This window comes from Sebastes fasciatus, chromosome 20, assembly GCF_043250625.1.
Source record: "Sebastes fasciatus isolate fSebFas1 chromosome 20, fSebFas1.pri, whole genome shotgun sequence".
NCBI classification, from domain to species: domain Eukaryota; kingdom Metazoa; phylum Chordata; class Actinopteri; order Perciformes; family Sebastidae; genus Sebastes; species Sebastes fasciatus.
In genome coordinates, this window is record NC_133814.1 from 13,708,668 (window position 1) to 13,730,700 (window position 22,033).

A 22,033-nucleotide genomic window follows, 5' to 3' on the forward strand; every position below is an offset into this window, starting at 1 on the left:
CTTTCAAGGTGGTGATTTCAGTAAAATTGTCAGAAAGCGGAAAAGACACAAAAGAACTCACTTCTAGGAGTTAATGTGTTGGTTATTTTGGTGAGGATGTAAGGGGGGGTTTCTCCTCAAACTGGTGAGATTCAATACATGGAAAGTATCCTATTCCTTCCACTCAGTGTTAATTTGTGTTTTTGGGACATAAGGGACCACATGGACCCAGGAGATAGTCGACCTGCTCCTTCACAACGGAGATGCTGAGGCCTGCAGGCGAGCCCCAATGCCCATCCGCTTTCCTTTCCTGGAGAATTTCTATCCACCACCCATCCCCTCAGGTGTGTATTTAGGTGGTTATGTTTGTATGTGTGTGATTGTATTGACCATCTTTAATTACAGACGTAGGCAAAGTTGTTGGTACCCTTCCGTTAAAGAGAGAAAAACCCACAAAGGTCACTGAAATAACTTGAAACTGACAAAAGTAATAATAAATAAAAATTTACTGAAAATGAACTAATGAAAATCAGACATTGTTTTTGAATTATGGTTCAGCAGAATCATTTTAAAAAACAAACTAATGAAACTGGCCTGGACAAAAATGATAGTACCCGTAACTTAATATTTTGTTGCACAACCGTTTGAGGCAATCACTGCAATCAAGTGATTTCTGTAACTCTCAATGAGACTTCTGCACCTGTCGACAGGTATTTTGGCCCACTCCTCGTGAGCAAACTGCTCCAGCTGTCTCAGGTTTGAAGGGTGCCTTCTCCAGACTGCATGTTTCAGCTCCTTCCACAGATGTTCAATAGGATTTAGATCAGGACTCATAGAAGGCCACTTCAGAATAGTCCAATGTTTTGTTCTTAGCCATTCTTGGGTGTTTTTAGCTGTGTTTTGGGTCATTATCCTGTTGGAGGACCCATGACCTGCAACTGAGACCAAGCTTTCTGACACTGGGCAGCACATTTCGCTCCAGAATGCCTTGATAGTCTTCAGATTTCATTGTACCCTGCACAGATTCAAGACACCCTGTGCCAGATGCAGCAAAGCAGCCCCAGAACATAACCGAGCCTCCTCCATGTTTCACATTAGGTACAGTGTTCTTTTCTTTGGATGCTTCATCTCTTCGTCTGTGAACATAGAGCTGATGTGACTTGCCAAAAAGCTCCAGTTTTGTCTCATCTATCCAAAGGACATTCTCCCAGAAGCTTTGTGGCTTGTCAATATGCATTTTGGCAAATTCCAGTCTCGCTTTTTTATGATTTGGCGTCCTCCTCGGTTGTCTTCCATTAAGTCCACTTTGGCTCAAACAGTGACGGATGGTGCGATCTGACACTGATGTACCTTGACCTTGGAGTTCACCTCTAATCTCTTTGGAAGTTGTTCTGGGCTCTTTGGTTACCATTCGTATTATCCGTCTCTTCGATTTGTCATAAATTTTCCTCTTGCGGCCACGTCCAGGGAGGTTGGCTACAGTCCCATGGACCTTAAACTTCTGAATAATATGTGCAGCTGTAGTCACAGGAACATCAAGCTGCTTGGAGATGGTCTTATAGCCTTTACCTTTAACATGAAGGTCTATAATGTTCTTTCTGATCTCCTGAGACAACTCTCTCCTTAGCTTTCTGTGGTCCATGTTCAGTGTGGTACACACCATGATACCAAACAGCACAGTGACTACTTTTCACCCTTTAAATAGGCAGACTGACTGATTACAAGTTTGAAGATACCTGTGATGCTATTTACAGGACACACCTTAGTTTAACATGTCCCTATGGTCACATTATTTTACATCTTTTCTAGGGGTACCATCATTTTTTGTCCAGGTCAGTTTCATTAGTTTGTTTTTTAAAATGATTCTGTTGAACCACAATTCAAAAACAATGTCTGATTTTCATTAGTTCATTTTCAGTAAATTTTTATTTATTATTACTTTTGTCAGTTTCAAGTTATTTCAGTGACCATTGTGGGTTTTTCTCTCTTTAACGGAAGGGTACCAACAACTTTGCCTACGTCTGTAAGTGCATCGTCAAGTGCACTTTGTGTCCACTAGTTTTTTCTAAAACTTAAGCTATCTTTTCCAAATACATCATCCATCTAGGTCTGACTGTCAGAACTCAAATCCAATTCCTGGAGGCATGTTTTCATTACAGTTTGTTTCTACCATCTTAAACAGGGTCAATAAACTAGTAACCCATAAACATTTCACGCAGTGCCAAAATGCCTAACCTGACCGACGGACAGGCTGTGTAAATGTCACGTAGGATTTAATAATTTACCCAGTAAAAATAGGGAGTAAGTTAAAGAATCTTGGGCTCCAGGCCCCTGCTGACCCACATCAATGGGGCTTATAGCAACTGATAACGCCTATTTAATGGCCTGATAACAGTGGAATCCAGTGGTCTTGGAGACCCGTGCTGCTCTTCCCCAGATTTTAAAGAACCTGAACAAACTGGAGCCCAAGACTCTTTAACTCCTTACTTTTACTGTAAATTATTAAATCCTACATCCCCTTGACATTTACATAGCCTGTCCGTTGGTCAGGTTAGGCATTTTGGCACTGAGTGAAATGTTTATGGTTTACTAGTTTATAGAAAAAAGCTGTAATGAAAACATTCCTCCAGGAATTGGATTTGAGATCTGACAGTCAGACCTAGATGGAGGATTTTTAATAGCCTGCCAACAGTCTAGTTGGCTGCCAAGACACAAGTATACAAGAAAAATAGTTGAAGTAAAAATGTATTATACTCTAAAATATACCGTAAACGAAAGAAAAGTGATTGGTTTCCAAATAATTGGATCCCACTCCCAGCTGTGTGTGAACTCTGCCCTTGTGTATATTTGGGGAGAACAGAGTTGGTCGTCACCCTTTTTACTTTCATTTGAATCCCTCAAAAACTGTATCCTTAATAGACTCCGTTTAAATGTGTAATAAAAGCATAACATGTCAGGCAGAAATGGAGTGACCTTACTCTCCTTAAGCTTATTCTAAAGATATGGTCTGTCAAATATGTCTTGTGCTCTTGTGACAACATTGAGGGTTGGTCCTATGTTATTTTAATGGGGAAAATAAAACATGGAGGCAATCTTAAGAATGAATTTAAAAAGTGAAATTTCATTGAAATACAACAACCTAAATCTCCTGCATCAAGAGAAAAATCATTCCCTTAAGTGCATTTTTTATTCTTATATAATAATACTCAACTCATCCTTATGTCAGTCACTCACTATCAGTCACATGTGACAACCAACCCCAAAGAGAACGTGACAAGCATCCCCAACTGGGATTTTTTGCTAGCGACTAAGCTAACAACCACATGTAGCCTAGAAAAAATCTAAACTCTAGCTAAACACATGGTGTTAAAGCCTAAAAGAGAAACAGAAGAGCTGGATATTTACATTTTGGCATGTAAAACATTAAAAGTCCTCTCACCTAATGTCAAGTGTCTTTACTCTTGAAATGACCCTGTAGGTGACCTCTGACCCCAATTCTGAAAATTTCAGTACCAACATTTTTTAACAGCGCCCTCTAGGGAGCAAGATCTAATGAACTGAATCTGTATACTCCAACGCTCTGAAGAAGGCTCCTTGCTGAAACGCATAAGCGTATGTCTATTGTGATGTGAGCCAATTAAACAAGTGAAATGCTAGTATTTTGTCCTCCTTGATGGATGCTTATTGGATTTTTGGTCCCATTGGTGAAGTGCAACCTCCTGTACCAAAACATACCATAGGACAAGTCTGTACAAACAGTTAAAACAGGATGATAAAATGAATCAAAGTCCAGCAATAACAATAAGCAGGGAATCTAAAAGTCCAATTAAAAAGAGGGGAATTAATGTTCAACCACTGGCCGTCCACCCGTGTTGTGGCCGGACTCCTTGCCAGGGTTGTGTCTAGAAGGTAACAGGTGTTCTGTAATTGTGAAACTCTCGCAAGATGGTTAAGGTTCGGCATTGACATCGAATAGTTAAAGTTAGGATAGGGCGTCGGGCAGCGAGTCTTGCAAGAGTTTTTTGCAATTTCAGGGTTACCTTCTAGACACGACCATGTGCAAAATGCAGGCGAGGCAATATTTGAACTGAAAAAGTCCACCCGAATGCGAAGATGTGAATTTGCTTCGATACAGGAAGCACATTTTTTTCACCCCTTAGATCGCATAGAATGGAAGTGAACGGGAGGCGAATGTTAATTTTGCACGGGTGAGCGTGCCTTTCTGCAGCTGCAGGGAGTTTCTGATTGCACGAGTCAAAGGGCAGAGTGAGCTCTAAAATATATACCTGGTTTAAAAATCATCCATTCTTAAAACATGCAATAAACAAATAAAAACTATCAAAGACAAAAAGAAAACCACCTCCTGAGTTGGCTACCTTGCTAGATGCTTGACTATGCTAGTTGGCTAACTTTGTCTTTTTGTCTGGTGCTAGGAAGTTATTTTTCTGGAAATGGCGGCCTACGAGGGTTGATGGTAGCAACTTAGACTTTAAGAAAAAGCTAATATGACATTTTCAGAAATATGTTTGTTAATTAATATCTTGTTAATCAGTTGACGGTCATAAAGCAGCTGTAGTCCATCTCTGTGCATTAGTGGGACTTACACATAAGCATTACATGGAATCTGAAATAGTATGTAAAAGTGTGTTTCAACTCTTTCATATATCCTCTCTCCTGAACTTCTTTCAGGTCTTGATCTTCTGAAGACCATGGATCCTCCAAGAATTATCAAGACACATCTTGCTTTCCACTTGGTGCCTCCTGCATTTTGGGAAAACAAGTGCAAGGTAAGACTTAACTGAGTCAACTGAGAGCAAAATCCTGCAGTGAATTTTATTGCTACTGCCACATTAAGTTACCCATTGTCTGCATTGTTGTAAATCATTTTTATATGTCCCTCCTGATCGTGTGTACAGACTATCTACGTGGCACGCAACGCCAAAGACAACATGGTGAGCTACTACTACTTTGACCGTATGAATCTGACCGCGCCTGAGCCAGGACCCTGGGAGGGCTACATGCCCAAGTTCATGCGGGGAGAGTGTAAGTGGATTAAATCACATTCCTGAGTGTCATCTTACCTTCATTCAAACTGGTTATTTCTGTTTGCACAAAGCTTCTAACAGAACTGAACTACCACCACACTGGTACATTCACCCACTCCACCAGCCAGAAGCTCTCATGTATTTTAACAAATTTAAACATGTAAAAGAGGTGGATGACAAACCATGACACCTTAGAAGGTTTCCTTACCTCACTGTTTTTCCCTGTGAGAAACTTAGTATGCCTCAATGATCATGACAGGATTAGCAGCACCCTGCGAGGCTGCAGAGAGAAGGTGATGCCAATCAGAAGAAAATGTTCCTTCAGATCTACAAAAGAATTTCAACTGGTGTACTTTTATACTTACATTTCAATCCTGTTGCAAATGCTCAGGTATAGTATATCAAATGGTTGATATCAACCATATCCACTCTCTATTGAGGCAATTTTACTAAAGGCTAATCATTAGCTATTGCTTTGCAGATCAGAAAGAGATTAATAACATCTTTTGGGTTGCCAGATTGTGAAAAATCCCTTCAACTGGTATTTAACCTGCTGCAGCATCACACTTGTTTTGATTTTTGTAGTTCTTTAAAGGTGCTAAATACGATGTCCAGAGCATTAATATAGCTGCAAACAACTATTTGCTATGTAAAGATATAGATGAGTAATGCCTACCTGAGCAGAGAATGAAGTCACCTTCCCTCTGTGTGTGTTGTAATCAGAGCTTCTCCGTGCTTTGTTGACATCGCCGGGCCCGCCAGACATGCTTTTAGTGCATATGGGTGTGCCCCACTGCGTAACTCACGGCCGCCGCTCTGCACTGCTCTCATACGGCGGTTACAGCTGATAACGCCGTCCATACCGACTGCATCGTCGCAGAGGCGTAGCTCCCACCCTCTGGTTCCCCCCAGGTTAACACCGTTATCTCTGTCAGCACTGTCAGCGCTGTTAGCACCGTTAGCCGCGAGCTGCCCGGCTTAGCCGTCGCCATGTTGAGAGCCGTTGAGAGGCAATAGAAATGCTCCCAATCCTGTATTTAGCATCTTTAATTCATGGAACAAAATCTATTTATTAGCAACTTACTAACATGTGCAACTGTAGACCTATGCTGCAGACCTTGTTGCAAATTTGTAAAAAAAAAAAAAAAAAAAAAAAGATTTATTAATGACACAACCTGGCAACCCAAAAGCCAATGACTTATAATTGATATATAAAGATAAATATATTTATTAATATTATTAAAACATTTGTAACAACTTAAAACCTTCTACAGTACTGGGAGTAATATGAATATATATATATGAATTCTGTTTCTACAGTGGCATGGGGCTCCTGGTACGATCATGTGAAAGGTTACTGGCTGGAGAGAGAGAAGAAGAATATCCTTTACCTCTTCTATGAGGACATGAAAGAGGTACAGAGAACGTATGCACCTAGTATTACCAAAAGCATGTTGTACATACATACTCTTACCTCATATTTACTTCCCCAGAATCCTCGGCGTGAAGTGGAGCGCATCATGAGGTACCTGGACTTGTCGATCTCTGATGAGGTCATCAGCCAGATTGTGGAGCTCACGTCCTTCAAGATCATGAAGGAGAACCCGATGACCAACTACTCCTTCATGCCAGTACCTATGTTTGATCAGACCATCTCCCCCTTCATGAGAAAAGGTGCATCAGTCTGCTAAAAGATCCCCCGAAATGCTACACACTGTTCCTTTAAATCAACATTATAAGCTTCACAAAGACATTACACACTACTCTGTTATTGTATTGTGTCATATTTTGTCTTCTCCCTGTACTTCACATTATACAGTGTGGTGGCGCCCCCTAGAGGTTCCTGGATTTGCTAAATTTGCTCTTGTTTTTTTTTTAAGTTTATGAGAACTTTATGCTCAATATAGCTGAAATGATTAGTCGATTAGGCAGAAAATTATTCTGAAACAATTTTCTATTTATGGTTTTTCTTTATCTTGTAGTGGAGTAATTTGATTTTCTTTAATTTTGGATTATTTGTAGACATCAGCTTGGGACATTTCATAAACCAATTAATCAATTAATCGGGAAAATAATTGGCAGATTAATCGATAAGGAAAATATTCATTAGTTGCCCTACTGTTCAACAATAGATGCTTTTAGGGAAAGAACTTGCTTCTCAGTTATTTGCCAATCACAACATATAAAGTAATTGATTTATATATCTAACACTGTTGTATTCTCTCCTGTATCTTCTCTCTTTACAGGTATAGTAGGTGACTGGAGAAACCATTTCACACCCGAGCAAACAAAGACGTTTGATGAAGACTACAAAAAGCAAATGAAGGATGTCAACATACCATTCAGGACCAACATTTGACGAGCTAAATGCCAAAACAAAAATATTTTTTGAGCCTTGATGTTAAACACTGTAATCACTTTGCCTCTTGATTTGTAGATACGGAGGAAAACCATCCAAATGTACGTTTAAAGGATCAATAAAAATGGGCTCCACAATACAAGTACATGAGTTTGTAATCATCACTTTATTGCAGCTTATCACGTAAACAATATATAAGACCAAAAGTGTTGTGACTGAGTGGACGCGCCCAGTTTCTGTCATGAGACCTCCAACAGAGTCTGCTGACATCATGGAGCCTGTAGAGGATATTTTAATACTTTATAGACAGGGATACTTCCCTTCATTTGGATTAAATCTCCTTTCTTATATAGAGGCTATGTTTATGTAGATTTTTTTGACAACTTTTATTGTTTTTTTGTACATTTTCCTGTTTTCTCCTCTCTCTTCTATTGGTTGGCTCACTATGGCTTCCCCTCTTTGGTTTATAGCTTCCTATCTCTCTCTTCTCCACCTCGTTCTCTCCAACCCATAAGATCCTTTTTTTTCTACATCTCTATTTCTCTGTACCTGATAAAGAGAAAATGGATAAATCAGAGTGGGAAAGGACGCGTAATTTGGTCACTTAAACTAAGTTTGCAGACAAACACATGATCATTACTACGTCAAAGTGTGAGAAAGTTCCCCAAAAATTCAACTAATCTCACTAAGAAAGCATGATGTAATCTATAACATAACCTCTAACTTCAGAGTAATTGCTTAAATGTAATGAAAGCGGCAAGCAAACTAAGGTGGTGGAGTCAGAGGCAGTTTGATGATCATGTTTGTAGCACCTTTGTTAATCAAACCATCAAAACAAGGGTGAGAGGCTTACTTGGCCTAAAAAACAAAAGACTGCTGCAGGGTGGGAACATAACATGAAAAATCCCAAGAAGCAGGTGTACTTGTATGACACTGTGGTGGCATCAGCCGTTTTTTATGGAGTGGTCTGCTGGGGCAGCAGCATCTCGGCTGCGGACAGGAAGAGACTAGACAGAGTGATCAGGAAGGCCAGCTCTTGAGGTGGTGGGAGAGAGGAGGATGATGGCTAAACTGTCATCCATGATGGAGAATGACTCCCACCTCATGCAGGACACCATCTCAGCACTGGAGAGCTCCTTCAGCGACAGGCTGCTCCGCCCAAAGTGTGTGAAGGAGCGCTATCACAGGTCCTCCACCTCCTGCAGCTGTCAGACTCCACAACCAGCACTGCTCCCAGTAGACCACTTACACACCAAAAACTGACAATAACCTGATTTTTTCAGGTGGAAATTCATTTAATTCTCACTGTGCAATATCATTTTCCACTTGTGTAATTTTATTAATAGTCTGTTTATTGTGTCATAAATTACAGAAGTACTGGTCTGAAATACTATGTGAAATGGAAAAGATATTTGATAAGGATTTAGAAATTAATCCAATGTCCTTGATTTTAGGAATCCAATACACACAAAACTACTGCAGCCAACAAAAGGTTATATAACATTCTTACATTTGCTGCAAGAAAAAATCTATCACTACAGTGGATTAGTGATAAGAACCCCTCTGTCCAAGGCTGGCGAAAAGTGATATTTGAGATGGTCCCTTTGGAATATCTCACAAATATTCTATATGCCAAAGTAGATCAGCTCTACAATATTTGGTCACCCTATCTGAATTATATTGGACCTGATCTCTCCTCCATTATCTCACAAGGAGTCTCCTGAACATGAACTCATATATCCTGTGACTTCACTGCACTATGGACCATTTCCTATGACCTCCTATATATATATATATTTTTTTTTTTATCTGAGCTGTACCAGTTTTTTTTTTTTTTATTATTATTCTTATTATTGTGTTTGTGAAAATAAGAAAACCCAATAAACATATTATTAAAAAATAGTCTGTTTATTGTCAATACTGTATATACTGCTCCTATTTTTATACTTCCTTCTATTTAAATGGTTCATATTTTGTTACACTTTGTTTAGCTCTTTTTTTTTTACTGTGTTGGCTGATGCATCTTGTTTTTTGCACTATCCCCTTTGCTGCTGTACACTGCAAATTTCCCCACTGCGGGACTAATAAAGGAATATCTTATCTTATCTTATCTCTTATCTTATCTTACTGAAAGTTAACCTCTGATATCACCAGAGGTTGGACGGTGGTTGCAGTGTGGGCTTCAGACACAGTCAGCGTCGTGGTAGCCATTGAGTCCTGAGTGGAGTCCAGAGTGGTTGTCTCCGTTTCTAACATAATACTACCGTAAAACCTGTAAAAGAGAAGAAAGATATTTTTACCAACTTCTTCAGAGACACCCCAGACAAAAACCTTGTTTTCATGCACTGATCAATTTTTAGATTTTTGGCTATTTTGCTTTCCATAAAATGTCTTCTTTCAGACTAGTGGAAAGAAAACATCCAAAATACACATTCAGGTGTTTATTTTACTACACTTTGTAGATTTATCCTAATTAACATAAAGTCAACATTAGATTATGACTCATTTACATATTCAAACATAAAATGTAGGAAAACCTGTTATACAAAAAAAAAGTAAGTAATCAACTGGGGAAGTTTCATGGTACCTGATTGTTTGCACACCCGGCAATATTTGCACTATCTGTTTATATCATGTTTATTTTTGTTTATAGCTTATATTGTATATTGGTAGAGATTAAATTGTTTAATTCTTATTTTATTCTAACGTTTTTATCTATTCTTTTGTTATTATTATACTGCTTATTTGCACCAACTAAACCAAAGCAAATTCCTATTGTATACCTCTTACACCTGGCAATAAACACGATTCTGATTCTGATTCTGATTCTGATGGTGATATCTAGTAGTTAAAATGTTTTACCTCATGTATGGACTTTTACAATACCTTTAATGGACATTTTCTCAAAATGATTTGCTCTGAGCCATAAATCTCCACTTCAGCAGCACTTACATACACCAATCTTTCCAGTTTCATTCCTATCTATATTCTGAAGGTTTTTTACCATACAGTCTATGGTTTTCACATAGGTTTTTTTCATATATCATTCATGGCCTGATTTTTTAAATTTATTTATTTATAATTTTTTTTGTCATTTCATTTTTATGGCTGTTGACAGTATTTTCTGATTTATGGAAAGATAATAAATAACAAATTCCTTCTGCAAAACCTTTGACTCTTATATGTCAACAAAATGAAACAAGAATTTTGAACCTGGCTTAGTAATAGTGTTTGATTTCAATTCAAACCTGATTTCTTTTTAGTTTTAGAGGGTATAATTTAAATTTGGTTTCATAGGCTATTTATTCTCATTATTATCTACCCAAGATCTTCCTCGTTGTCAGTATTTTGGTTAATTTTGTAAAAAGAAATTTAATGAAAACTTGAGCAAAGAGGTAAAAAAATGAAACACCAAAGTATGGTTTACATTGCGTACTACCTTGCCATTTGCAAGTGCCTTCCTCATTTCAAAAATCTGAACACTGGATAAGTGTTCAGATTTTTATTCTGGAAATGTATGCAAATTAGCACATATTTAATAAGATCATGTCTCACTTTTAATGCAAAAAATAATTGGCTTAATGTAAGTAATCAAGAGGGGTAGTTTCATGGTGATATCTATTGATTAAATGTTTTACTCTATTCACCTGTAGTGTCTTCCTTTAAATTCATGTAATCATTCAGCAATGGTCTTCCCAGAAGTATGGGATTATACTTACATATATGCCATTGCATTTACTGACATTTGACTTTGTACAATATTCCAAAATATATGGATTTTAAATTTATATCTGAGGTAAAGGCTGAGTTGAGCTGTTTCCACCTCACTCCTATTTATTTCCCCCAGCGACTTGTCTCCAGAATATCAACTTCAAATGCAATGTATGTCCACTAGCTGTTGCTAAAACTCTGTGTATTTTGTGCTTCTCAGCCCATATGCAGAGTTATCAAGTTTCACAGTACAATGCCAGCATCAGGTTACCAGTTCTCTCTATTGTTTGTGTAAATCCTGTCTTCATCTCTCTCACCTGATTGTGTGTAAAGATACTTGGCACGCAATGCCAAAGACAATCTGGTGAGTTACTTAGACTGTATGAATCTGGCCCAGCCTGAGCCTTGGGCTACATGCCCAAGTTCAAGCGAGCAGAGTGTAAATAGATTAAATCACATTCCTGAGTTACCTTCTATCAAACAGGTTATTACTATTTGTACAAAGCTTTTAAAAAAGATAGTAGAATTTTTTTTATTTCTTCACCTCACTGTTTTACTTAGTGATACTTACCATGCTCCAGTGGCCATGAGGAGTTCAGCAGCACCCTGCAAGGCTGCAGACTGCAGTAAATGCCAACCAGAGGTGAACAAAATGTTCACCAGAAAACAAAAGAATTTCATGTGTATTCTTTGGGGTTTTTCATTTCAACTGCACCTTTTGTATGTATATATGCTACAGATGTTTACATTTCAACTGCAGTTTATTCCTTTGTGCATATTTATTCCACTATTTATTTATCACTTGTATATAGAGCCAATACAACTCAGTAAACGTGCAATATCTGAAGTGTAATATCTTAGTGTTTTTGTAGGTCAAGCAAATACATATTTTCTATTTATAATATATGTCTTCTTTATTTGTATTGCTGTTTGATGTGTGCATTGTCAGGATTTCTACTTAAAGCAGCAGTGGGTAGAAATGGAGCAAATTTATTTTTATAAAACAGTCACTATATCCTGACAGTAGTGCATGAGACAGGTCATCTGAAAAAAAATCATGTGTCCTTCTGTGTCCTCCGGTGCTCCTAATGGCATCTGTAAGATTACACAGACTGGAGGAAAACAACCAATCAGAGCCGAGCTGGAGCCTGCCGTCTCTGAGCAGCTGTCAGTCACTCATGAACTCCGATCAAACGGTCACACTAGGCAGCGCTGATCAAATATGAATCAATATTCTGTTACTTTAATGCCTATTTCTTTCAAAAAATGTTTTCAGAAACATCTTGTAGTGTACTGTTTAGCTGTAAAATGAGTAACCTCTCAATCGTCACACTGACACTGTAAAATATTAACAGAGGTCAGCATGCCCTTTAGTCACAGCAGTGGGTCCAGTGCCAGGTCTGCTTTTACTGCTTACTTGGCTGCCAATGTAAATTTGAATCAACCAACCAGAGGCTGTACATGCTGGTAAACTGTTCATGCTGTAAACCTGCCTTTTGTACTGTAAACTTTAACACACTGCATCTGTGTATGTTTTGTAATTTCAAAACTTGTTTCCTTTTGCTTATTTCCTCATGTTATCTCTTTAAATCTCCTTGTGTTAAAGTTTACAGTACAAAAGGCAGGTTTACAGCATGAACAGTTTACCAGCATGTACAGCCTCTGGTTGGTTGATTCAAATTTACATTGGCAGCCAAGTAAGCAGTAAAAGCAGGAAATTGAGAGGGAATTCCTGGAATGTATTTTTTAAACAAACTGCTTCTGGCTCAACTTTCATGTCTAGCTGCACGTCTACATAATGTAAAACGTTCCTATACTTTGCAAGCTTATAAAAGCTATCTTTAAGTTATCTTTTACTGACATTTTTACTGTAAAAGTTTGGGTCTAAATGTTTCAGCTGGAGAGTGTCAACATGTTTTCTGTCTCTCACAAAAAAAGATCTTATTAATAAGAAACATTGACACAGATTCAAGCCTCATTTGTTGAGCAATGTTCAATCAATCTTTTGTACTGTTGGTGTGTGATTGTAGTTTGCCTCCCTGTGGTGTTGTAAGACCCGCCCTTGTTCCTTCCTCAAATTACAGTTTAGATAGTATTGTGAGCAAAAGTGGAAGTCATACGTAACTGGGAATGTTACATAAGGGCACTTTAGTGTAGGTCTGCCTGTGCAAATTCCAGTGATCGCAGAAACAGAAGAACCTGGTACAAGGAGCACTCAGACGGCCAGGTTACAAAGATAGAAAGAGGGTGAAGAGAAACACATTTTCTGAAGCACTTAGGCTTCAGCGGGGAGTTAAGGGGGGATTGTTTTGTCAGATGTTGGAGAGGATTGAGGCTGAAAAACCAGAAGACAACATCAAGAGGAGACCAAACTAATCAATTCCTGGCTGGTAGTCGCATAGAAGAGATAATGAATGAGTGACAGGATGTTTAAAAACTGATCTAGGAGGAGGATATTTGCAGATTGATGGGATCTATGGTGTAGCCTACAAAAGCAACTCAAACCGGGAATATTTGACAAAGGAGGACCAAAAGCCAGCTGAGAGAGGAGCTGCTGAAGACAGGACATCAGAAAGAACCACCGTACCGGCTTCTCTTGAGCCCTTTTACAATCAAATTTTGGCTCCTGATTCGTGGTTTTCTCGACTAACTCAACTTTTGTCAGTCATGTCGGAGGAAGAACAGTTGTCCTACAGCGAAGCCATTCTGAAGGCGAGCCCCTCCCTCACTCGCTTCCCTCTCATCCCCATCAAAGGGGTTCCTCTCATGAACCACATCGCCAACAACTGGGACGACATCTGGGCTTTCCGTCCTGACCCCTCAGACCTCCTCATCGCCACCTACCCAAAAGCAGGTACTTCAGTTCACAACAAAGTTTTTAGCTGGATAGAATTTATGAATACATTTCCTTAACTTTATAGAGTGGTGCAGAGATGACGTATTTGTGTAGAAGCTGCTGTATTTGCCGAATTGGGAGTGAGAATGTGTTTGCAGAACATGATGAGCACCTGAAGCTGACAAAAACAAACAAAAAAACATTGAAAAAGTAAATTAACTAGATCAAGCAAACCAGTAACCATTTCAGACCTATCCTCTTGAAGAGTGAGGGCTAACATTCAAATTGATATGAATTTCTTCCAGAAAAGCAATAAAGGGGAACCGAATTCCCCCCAAATCCTCAAGGTTGTCCTTTCAAGGTGGTGATTTCAGTGGAATTCTCACAAAGCTGAAAAGACACAAAAGGACTCATTTCTAGCAGTTAATGTGTTGGTTATTTTGGTGAAGATGTAAGGGGGGGATTTCTCCTCAAACTGGTGAGATCCAATACATGGAAAGTATCCTATTCCGTCAACTCAGTGTTCATTTGTGTTTTTGGGACATAAGGGACCACATGGACCCAGGAGATAGTCGACCTGCTCCTTCACAACGGAGATGCTGATGCCTGCAGACGAGCCCCAACACCTGTCCGCAGTCCTTTCCTGGAGATATTCTCCCCACCACCCATTCGCTCAGGTGTGTATTTAGGTGGTTATGTGTGTGATTGTATTGACCAGCTTTAATTAAGTCCATCTTCAAGTGCACTTTGTGTCCACTAGTTTTTCCTAAAACTTTAGTTATCTTTTCCAAATACGTCCTCCATCTAGGTCTGACTGTCAGAACTCAAATCCAAAAGTGAAACTTAAAAGCAACATGTTCTAACATGTTGTAAAACTGACTGAAATGTCACATTTTGAACACAAACAAAAATATTTCTTTAGGTTTAGGCAAGAACAAACCAGTTAGTTAAGTTTAGGGAAAAACATTGTATTTTGGGTTAAAATAACGACAAACACAAAGACAACTACACATGTAGGTTTCACATGGGATGCAAACACTCCTGAGTGAAAACCCTGTGTTTTGTGTTCCATCCATCTCCAACCTCCACCACTAATGGAGTCTCACACTGTCTACGGCACCTCACTTCCACTCCTGTCATAATTACTACAGCCGAGGTAGCTGTTGTGTTCTTTTACACCTTCTTTCGATGATCTACCATGTGAAAAGCCTGCCATGATAAAACCTACTAGTGGGTGTAGTAGGCCCCTACTGACCCACATCTATGGGGCTTATAGCGACTGATAACGCCTATTTAATAGCCTGACAACAGTCTAATCGGCTGCCAAGACATAGATATACAAGAAAAACAGTTGACGTAAAAATGTATTTATACTCTAAAATATACCGTAAACGAAAGAAAAGTGATTGGTTTCCAAATAATTGGATCCCACTCCCAGCTGTGTGTGAACTCTGCCCTTGTGTATATTTGGGGAGAACAGAGTTGGTCATCACCCTTTTTACTTTCATTTGAATCCCTCAAAAACTGTATCCTTAATAGACTCCGTTTCAATGTGTAATAAAAGCATAACATGTCAGGCAGAAATGACCTCGACCTTACTCTCCTTAAGCTTATTCTAAAGATATGGTCTGTCAAATATGTCTTGTGCTCTTGTGACAACATCGAGGGTTGGTCCTATGTTATTTTAATGGGGAAAATAAAACATGCAGGCAATCTTAAGAATGAATTTAAAAAGTGAAATTTCATTGAAATACAACAACCTAAATCTCCTGCATCAAGAGAAAAATCATTCCCTTAGGTGCATTTTTTATTCTTATATAATAATACTCAACTCATCCTTATGTCAGTCACTCACTATCAGTCACATGTGACAACCAACCCCAAAGAGAACATGACAAGCATGCCCAACTGGGATTTTTTGCTAGCGACTAAGCTAACAACCACATGTAGCCTAGAAAAAATCTAAACTCTAGCTAAACACATGGTGTTAAAGCCTAAAAGAGAAACAGAAGAGCTGGATATTTACATTTTGGCATGTAAAACATCAAAAGTCCTCTCACCTCATATCAAGTGTCTTTACTCTTGAAATGACCCTGTAGGTGACCTCTGACCCCAATTCGAAAAATTTCAGTACCAACATTTTTTAACGGCGCCCTCTAGGGAGCAAGATCTAATGAACTGAATCTGTATACTCCAACGCTCTGAAGAAGGCTCCTTGCTGAAATGCATAAGCGTATGTCTATTGTGATGTGAGCCAATTAAACAAGTGAAATGCTAGTATTTTGTCCTCCTTGATGTATGCTTATTGGATTTTTGGTCCCATTGGTGAAGTGCAACCTCCTGTACCAAAACATACCATAGGACAAGTCTGTACAAACAGTTAAAACAGGATGATAAAATGAATCAAAGTCCAGCAATAACAATAAGCAGGGAATCTAAAAGTCCAATTAAAAAGAGGGGAATTAATGTTCAACCACTGGCCGTCCACCCGTGTTGTGGCCGGACTCCTTGCCAGGGTTGTGTCTAGAAGGTAACAGGTGTTCTGTAATTGTGAAACTCTCGCAAGATGGTTAAGGTTCGGCATTGACATCGAATAGTTAAAGTTAGGATAGGGTTTGGGCAGCGAGTCTTGCAAGAGTTTTTTGCAATTTCAGGGTTACCTTCTAGACACGACCATGTGCAAAATGCAGGCGAGGCAATATTTGAACGGAAAAAGTCCACCCGAATGCGAAGATGTGAATTTGCTTCGATACAGGAAGCACATTTTTTTCACCCCTTAGATCGCATAGAATGGAAGTGAACGGGAGGCGAATGTTAATTTTGCACGGGCGAGCGTGCCTTTCTGCAGCTGCAGGGAGTTTCTGATTGCACGAGTCAAAGGGCAGAGTGAGCTCTAAAATATATACCTGGTTTAAAAATCATCCATTCTTAAAACATGCAATAAACAAATAAAAACTATCAAAGACAAAAAGAAAACCACCTCCTGAGTTGGCTACCTTGCTAGATGCTTGACTATGCTAGTTGGCTAACTTTGTCTTTTTGTCTGGTGCTAGGCAGCGAGCAGGTGGAGTTATTTTGCTAGAAATGGCGGGCTACGAGGGTTGATGGTAGCAACTTAGACTTTAAGAAAAAGGTAAAAACATTTTCAGAAATATGTTTAGGCTATTTGCTTTCTTGTTGAGAGTTAGATGAGAAGATACCACTCTATGTCTGTACAGTGATGGAGCTACAGCTAGCATAAAGATAACTTGTTAATCAGTTGACGGTCATAAAGCAGCCGTAGTCCATCTCTGTGCATTAGTGGGACTTACACAAAACATAACATGGAATCTGAGATAGTATGTAAAAGTGTGTTTCAACTCTTTCTTATATCCTCTCCCCTGAACTTCTTTCAGGTCTTGATCTTCTGAAGACCATGGATCCTCCAAGAATTATCAAGACACATCTCCCTTTCCAATTGGTGCCTCCTGCATTTTGGGAAAACAAGTGTAAGGTAACTGAGAGCAACTGAGAGCAAAATCCTGCAGTGAATTTTATTGCTTCACACTGAACAATAGGGGATAAGGTTCGTGATACAATGCACGTAAATGGGGTGAGAGGTTAAAGGGTAACTTCGGTATTTTTCTACCCTATTGTTTTTGTGTCTAAAAAGCCCCTGCATGGTACGGTTCTGCTCGACTCGACTCACTTTTGGTGCCAGGTCCTTTTCTCTATATTTCAACAGAAGATAGTACTCCCTCAGTGTAGGCGGGATTCTCAGCTGATCGCCGTAGCGACAACGACATCATCTTCAACTGCAGTGATTCAACACTGAATCATTTCAACAGCAAACAAACAGTGGATCTGCACTTCGTCAATTGTACGGCGTAGTGAACGTAATGTGTCAAGTGTAGCGGTGTAGTTTTGCGAGCTGCCATGTTTTAAAATCTGTGTTGAGTGAATTAAAAATTGCAGTCGCTATTGGCGGAAGTTGGGCTAAATGTTGGGTTTGTGCAAGATGTCACATGTCACGCTAGTGACCAATCAGTGGTCTGCAGTGTTTTAGCTCCACCATCTATCGGCGCAGCTTGCTTGCAACCTCGACTGAACTGGGATCAAGAATGGAGTATAGTTCTATTGAGACCATCCACAACTTCTGCTAATGGAAACGCAAAAATAACCGTTCTAATCTGTAATAAACTGAACTGGACTGCTTGGTGGAAATGTGCCATAAGTAACTAATGGGGACAATTGGTCCAGTTTTGAACGAGAACGCTGCAGCCGGCAGCTGTTAAACGGGCTGTAATGTAATTACTCGAGCGATTACATTAAAGCCCGTTTAGCGGCATCATTACACTGAAAACACACCAGATTAGCGGCCGTTTTGATTCTACAGCGAGTGTGTGGATAGTTTAACATTTAAGGGTGAAGTGCGGCCATGAGTACCCACAGCCAACAGAGTCCTGTGACATGTTGACCTTTGTTACAAAGAATTTCTTCCCGCCTGGATCACAGGACCAATGTTGTCCCCATTTGTCACTTCGTCACATGGGAAAAAAACACAACTGCCGCATTAAGTTACCCATTGTCTGCATTGTTGTAAATCCCTTTTATATGTCCCTCTGATCATGTGTACAGACTATCTACGTGGCACGCAACGCCAAAGACAACATGGTGAGCTACTACCACTTTGAGAAGATGAATCTGACCCAGCCTGAGCCAGGACCCTGGGAGGGCTACATGCCCAAGTTCATGCGGGGAGAGTGTAAGTGGATTAAATCACATTCCTGAGTGTCATCTTACCTTCATTCAAAACTGGTTATTTCTGTTTGCACAAAGCTTCTAACTGAACCGAGAAACTACCACCACACTGGTACATTCACCCACTCCACCAGCCAGAAGCTCTCATGTATTTTAACAAATTTAAACATGTAAAAGAGGTGGATGATAAACCATGACACCTTAGAAGAAGGTTTCCTTACCTCACTGGTACTAATTGCACCCAGGACGTCTGCAATTAGAAATGTTGTTTATAAGGACTATTGCAGTAATACATCAAGCCAGCAGTTGTAAATATCAGCAGGTTGTTAATAAATGGACATTTTATCCAGATTCCCTGCAGCCCTGTCCCAGAAAGTAAGTGGATTAACTGTTCATTGTTTCTACAGTGTCATGGGGCTCCTGGTACGATCATGTGAAAGGTTACTGGCTGGAGAGAGAGAAGAAGAATATCCTTTACCTCTTCTATGAGGACATGAAAGAGGTACAGAGAACGTATGGACCCAGTATTACCAAAAGCATGTTGTACATACATACTCTTACCTCAGATTGACTCCCCCAGAATCCTCGGCGTGAAGTGGAGCGCATCATGAGGTACCTGGACTTGTCGGTCTCTGATGAGGTCATCAGCCGGATTGTGGAGCTCACGTCCTTCAAGAACATGAAGGAGAACCCGATGACCAACTACTCCTGCATCCCAGTACCTATTTTTGATCAGACCATCTCCCCCTTCATGAGAAAAGGTGCATCAGTCTGCCCCTAGTCTGATACAGAAACAAGATATTGATCAAAATAATACAAAAAAAATGAGCAGGGCAAGACATGTACCAATGTTTCAAATAGGTTGATTGATCTGCAGTGGGTGAATACAATATCATGAACACCTCGTCCCACTCCTATTAAAGGTACAGTGTGTAGGATTTGGCAACATCTAGTGGTGTGGTTGCAGATTGCAACCAGCTGAGTATTCCTACGCTCTCTCCTACCTTTCTAAGACTGTGGTAACGTGAGCCGCCAAGTGCAAAACCGTGGTAACGTTGTTTGCCGGCCGTCCGTACCATAATAACACTACTTTAGGACCAATGGAAGTCAGACGGCTGTTGGCGGTACCACGGTTTTGCACTCTGCTGCTCACGTTACCGCAGTTTCACAAGCGTGTTGGAGAACTACGGTGGCCTTCAGGTAACGTAAAAATGTGAAAGGCTCTCTCTAGAGCCAGAGTTTGGTTTGTCCGTTCTAGAAACATGGTGGAGCAACATGGCGGACTCTGTGTAGAGGACCCGCTCCCTATGTAGATATGAAGGGCTCATTCAAAGCTAACGAAAACTGAAATTATTCTTAGTTTCAAGTGATTACTATACAGTGAGTTTTCCATTTTTTAGTGCTGTCCGAATGTATATATGACAATTATTATATCCTACATAGTGGACTGAATGTATCCCACAATGCACCGTGAAAAGTAGTAGACAATGATGTTATTAACTGAGCACTATATACCATCATGCATTGCGCTGAAGGAAAATAGCAGACGGACGAGAGGAAAGAGAGCAGCGTTATTAAGACGAATCCATGAGTTGTGGTGCAAAATTTTTTTATTTAATGTGAGCAGAGCAGCGCATCACACACAAAAATACATATCAGTATTTATTATGGATGGACTACCAGCAGCAGCAGACGCTAATCTGTCACGTTTTAATTGTGCGACAGCAATGATGTCGCTGAGAAAATGACCCGGTTAGTGAGTAGGGAGTAGTGAATGAGTGACACAACCCATTTCTGCTAATACATCCCCCGAAATGTTACACACTGTTCCTTTAAATCAACATTATATCTTCACAAAGACATTACACACAACTGTTATTGTATTGTGTCATACTTTGTCTTCTCCCTGTACTTCACATTATACAGTGTAGTGGCGCCCCCTAGAGGTTCCTGGATTTATTGCCCTTGCTTATGTTATTTTTTATAGATTATGAGAACTTTATGCTCAATATAGCTGAAATGATTAGTCGATTAATTGATTAGTTTATAGGCAGAAAATTAATCTGACTCTATTTTGGTAATTGCCTCATCGTTTCTTTATTTTGTAGTGTGGTAATTTGACTTTTTTTTATTTTTGGACCATTTGTAAACATAAGCCTGGGACATTTCATACACCAATTAATCAATTAATAGAGAAAATAATTGGTTGATTTATATATCTAACACTGCTGTATTCTCTCCTGTATCTTCTCTCTTTACAGGTATAGTAGGTGACTGGAGAAACCATTTCACACCCGAGCAATTAAAGACGTTTGATGAAGACTACGAAAAGCAAATGAAGGATGTCAACATACCATTCAGGACCCACATCTGACGAGCTAAATACCAAAACAAAAAAATAATACTAATATTTTTTGAGCCTTGATGTTAAGCACTAATCACTGTGCCTCTTGATTTGTAGATACGGAGGAAAACCATCCAAATGTACGTTTAAAGGATCAATAAAAATGGGCTCTACAATACAAGTACATGAGTTTGTAATCATCACTTTATTGCAGCTTATCACGTAAACTATATATATATAAATGGAGCAAATACGATTAAAAAAAATATTTTTATAAAACGGTCACCATATCCTGACAGTAGTGCATGAGACAGGTAATCTGAAAAAAATCATGTGTCCTCCTGTGTCCTCCTGTGTCCTACGGTGTCCTCCGGTGTCCTCCTGTGCTCCTAATGGTATATGTAAGATTTCACAGACTGGAGGAAAACAACCAATCAGAGCCGAGCTGGAGCCTGCCATCTCTGAGCAGCTGTCAGTCGGTCACAAACTCTGATCAAGCAGTCAAACTAGGCAGCGCTGATCAAATATGAATCAATATTCTGTTACTGTAATGCCTATTTCTTTCATATAATGTTTTCAGAAACATCTTGTAGTGTACTGTTTAGCTGTAAAATGAGTAACCTCTCAATCGTCACACTGACACTGTAAAATAATAACAGAGGTCAGCATGCCCTTTAGTCACAACAGTGGGTCCAGTGCCAGGTCTGATTTTACTGCTTACTTGGCTGCCAATGTAACTTTGAATCAACCAACCAGAGGCTGTACATGCTGGTAAACTGTTCATGCTGTAAACCTGCATTTTGTACTGTAAACTTTAACACACTGCATCTGTGTATGTTTTGTAATTTCCTTTTGCTTATTTCCTCATGTTATCTCTTTAAATCTCCTCGCAAAACTCTCTCAAAAACATCCTGTCTGCATGTTTAATTCCTTTCAGACCGAGTCATTACTGTTAAGCTACAGCTCTGTCCGGCCTGATTGCAAATAATGTGTTTTTTTAATAATTATTTCTCTGTTCA

At 39.4% G+C, this 22,033-nt stretch overlaps 3 protein-coding genes across 3 annotated transcripts in view; all 3 read left to right on the plus strand.

Moving 5' to 3' along the window:
• Positions 1 to 5,875, plus strand: part of LOC141758099 (sulfotransferase 1C1-like) — a 34,132-nt gene extending 28,257 nt beyond the window's left edge. Inside the window, exons 3-6 of the mRNA XM_074619200.1 lie at positions 195 to 323; positions 4,669 to 4,766; positions 4,896 to 4,927; positions 4,971 to 5,875. Of these exons, the coding sequence (XP_074475301.1) occupies positions 195 to 323; positions 4,669 to 4,766; positions 4,896 to 4,927; positions 4,971 to 5,211 (500 nt within the window). The 3' untranslated portion in view covers positions 5,212 to 5,875. The remainder of the gene's footprint in view (positions 1 to 194; positions 324 to 4,668; positions 4,767 to 4,895; positions 4,928 to 4,970) is intronic.
• A 91-nt stretch (positions 5,876 to 5,966) lies between these two features.
• On the plus strand, positions 5,967 to 7,525 carry LOC141758101 (sulfotransferase 1C1-like). Its single transcript, XM_074619202.1, has 3 exons — positions 5,967 to 6,439; positions 6,518 to 6,698; positions 7,271 to 7,525. Exons 1-3 carry the CDS (start codon positions 6,326 to 6,328, stop codon positions 7,381 to 7,383), a joined length of 408 nt encoding a protein of 135 aa, XP_074475303.1. The 5' UTR covers positions 5,967 to 6,325; the 3' UTR covers positions 7,384 to 7,525.
• Positions 7,526 to 13,190: 5,665 nt separating this feature from the next.
• LOC141758089 (sulfotransferase 1C1-like) lies at positions 13,191 to 21,928 on the plus strand. The gene is made up of 7 exons (XM_074619190.1): positions 13,191 to 13,948; positions 14,479 to 14,607; positions 17,326 to 17,423; positions 18,548 to 18,674; positions 19,078 to 19,172; positions 19,251 to 19,431; positions 20,932 to 21,928. The coding sequence occupies exons 1-7, from the start codon at positions 13,762 to 13,764 to the stop codon at positions 21,042 to 21,044; spliced, it is 930 nt and encodes a 309-aa protein (XP_074475291.1). The 5' UTR covers positions 13,191 to 13,761; the 3' UTR covers positions 21,045 to 21,928.
• The last annotated feature ends 105 nt before the right edge of the window (positions 21,929 to 22,033 follow it).

Bases quoted from the DNA above. Each gene is read 5' to 3' on its own strand.
- LOC141758089 (XM_074619190.1), top strand. From the start codon at position 13,762: ATGTCGGAGGAAGAACAGTTGTCCTACAGCGAAGCCATTCTGAAGGCG. The intron at 14,608-17,325 runs GTGTGTATTTAG...AACTTCTTTCAG, and splicing joins CCCACCACCCATTCGCTCAG to GTCTTGATCTTCTGAAGACC. The intron at 17,424-18,547 runs GTAACTGAGAGC...TCATGTGTACAG, and splicing joins TTTGGGAAAACAAGTGTAAG to ACTATCTACGTGGCACGCAA.
- LOC141758101 (XM_074619202.1), top strand. From the start codon at position 6,326: ATGAATTCTGTTTCTACAGTGGCATGGGGCTCCTGGTACGATCATGTG. The intron at 6,440-6,517 runs GTACAGAGAACG...TTACTTCCCCAG, and splicing joins TCTATGAGGACATGAAAGAG to AATCCTCGGCGTGAAGTGGA. The intron at 6,699-7,270 runs GTGCATCAGTCT...CTCTCTTTACAG, and splicing joins CTCCCCCTTCATGAGAAAAG to GTATAGTAGGTGACTGGAGA.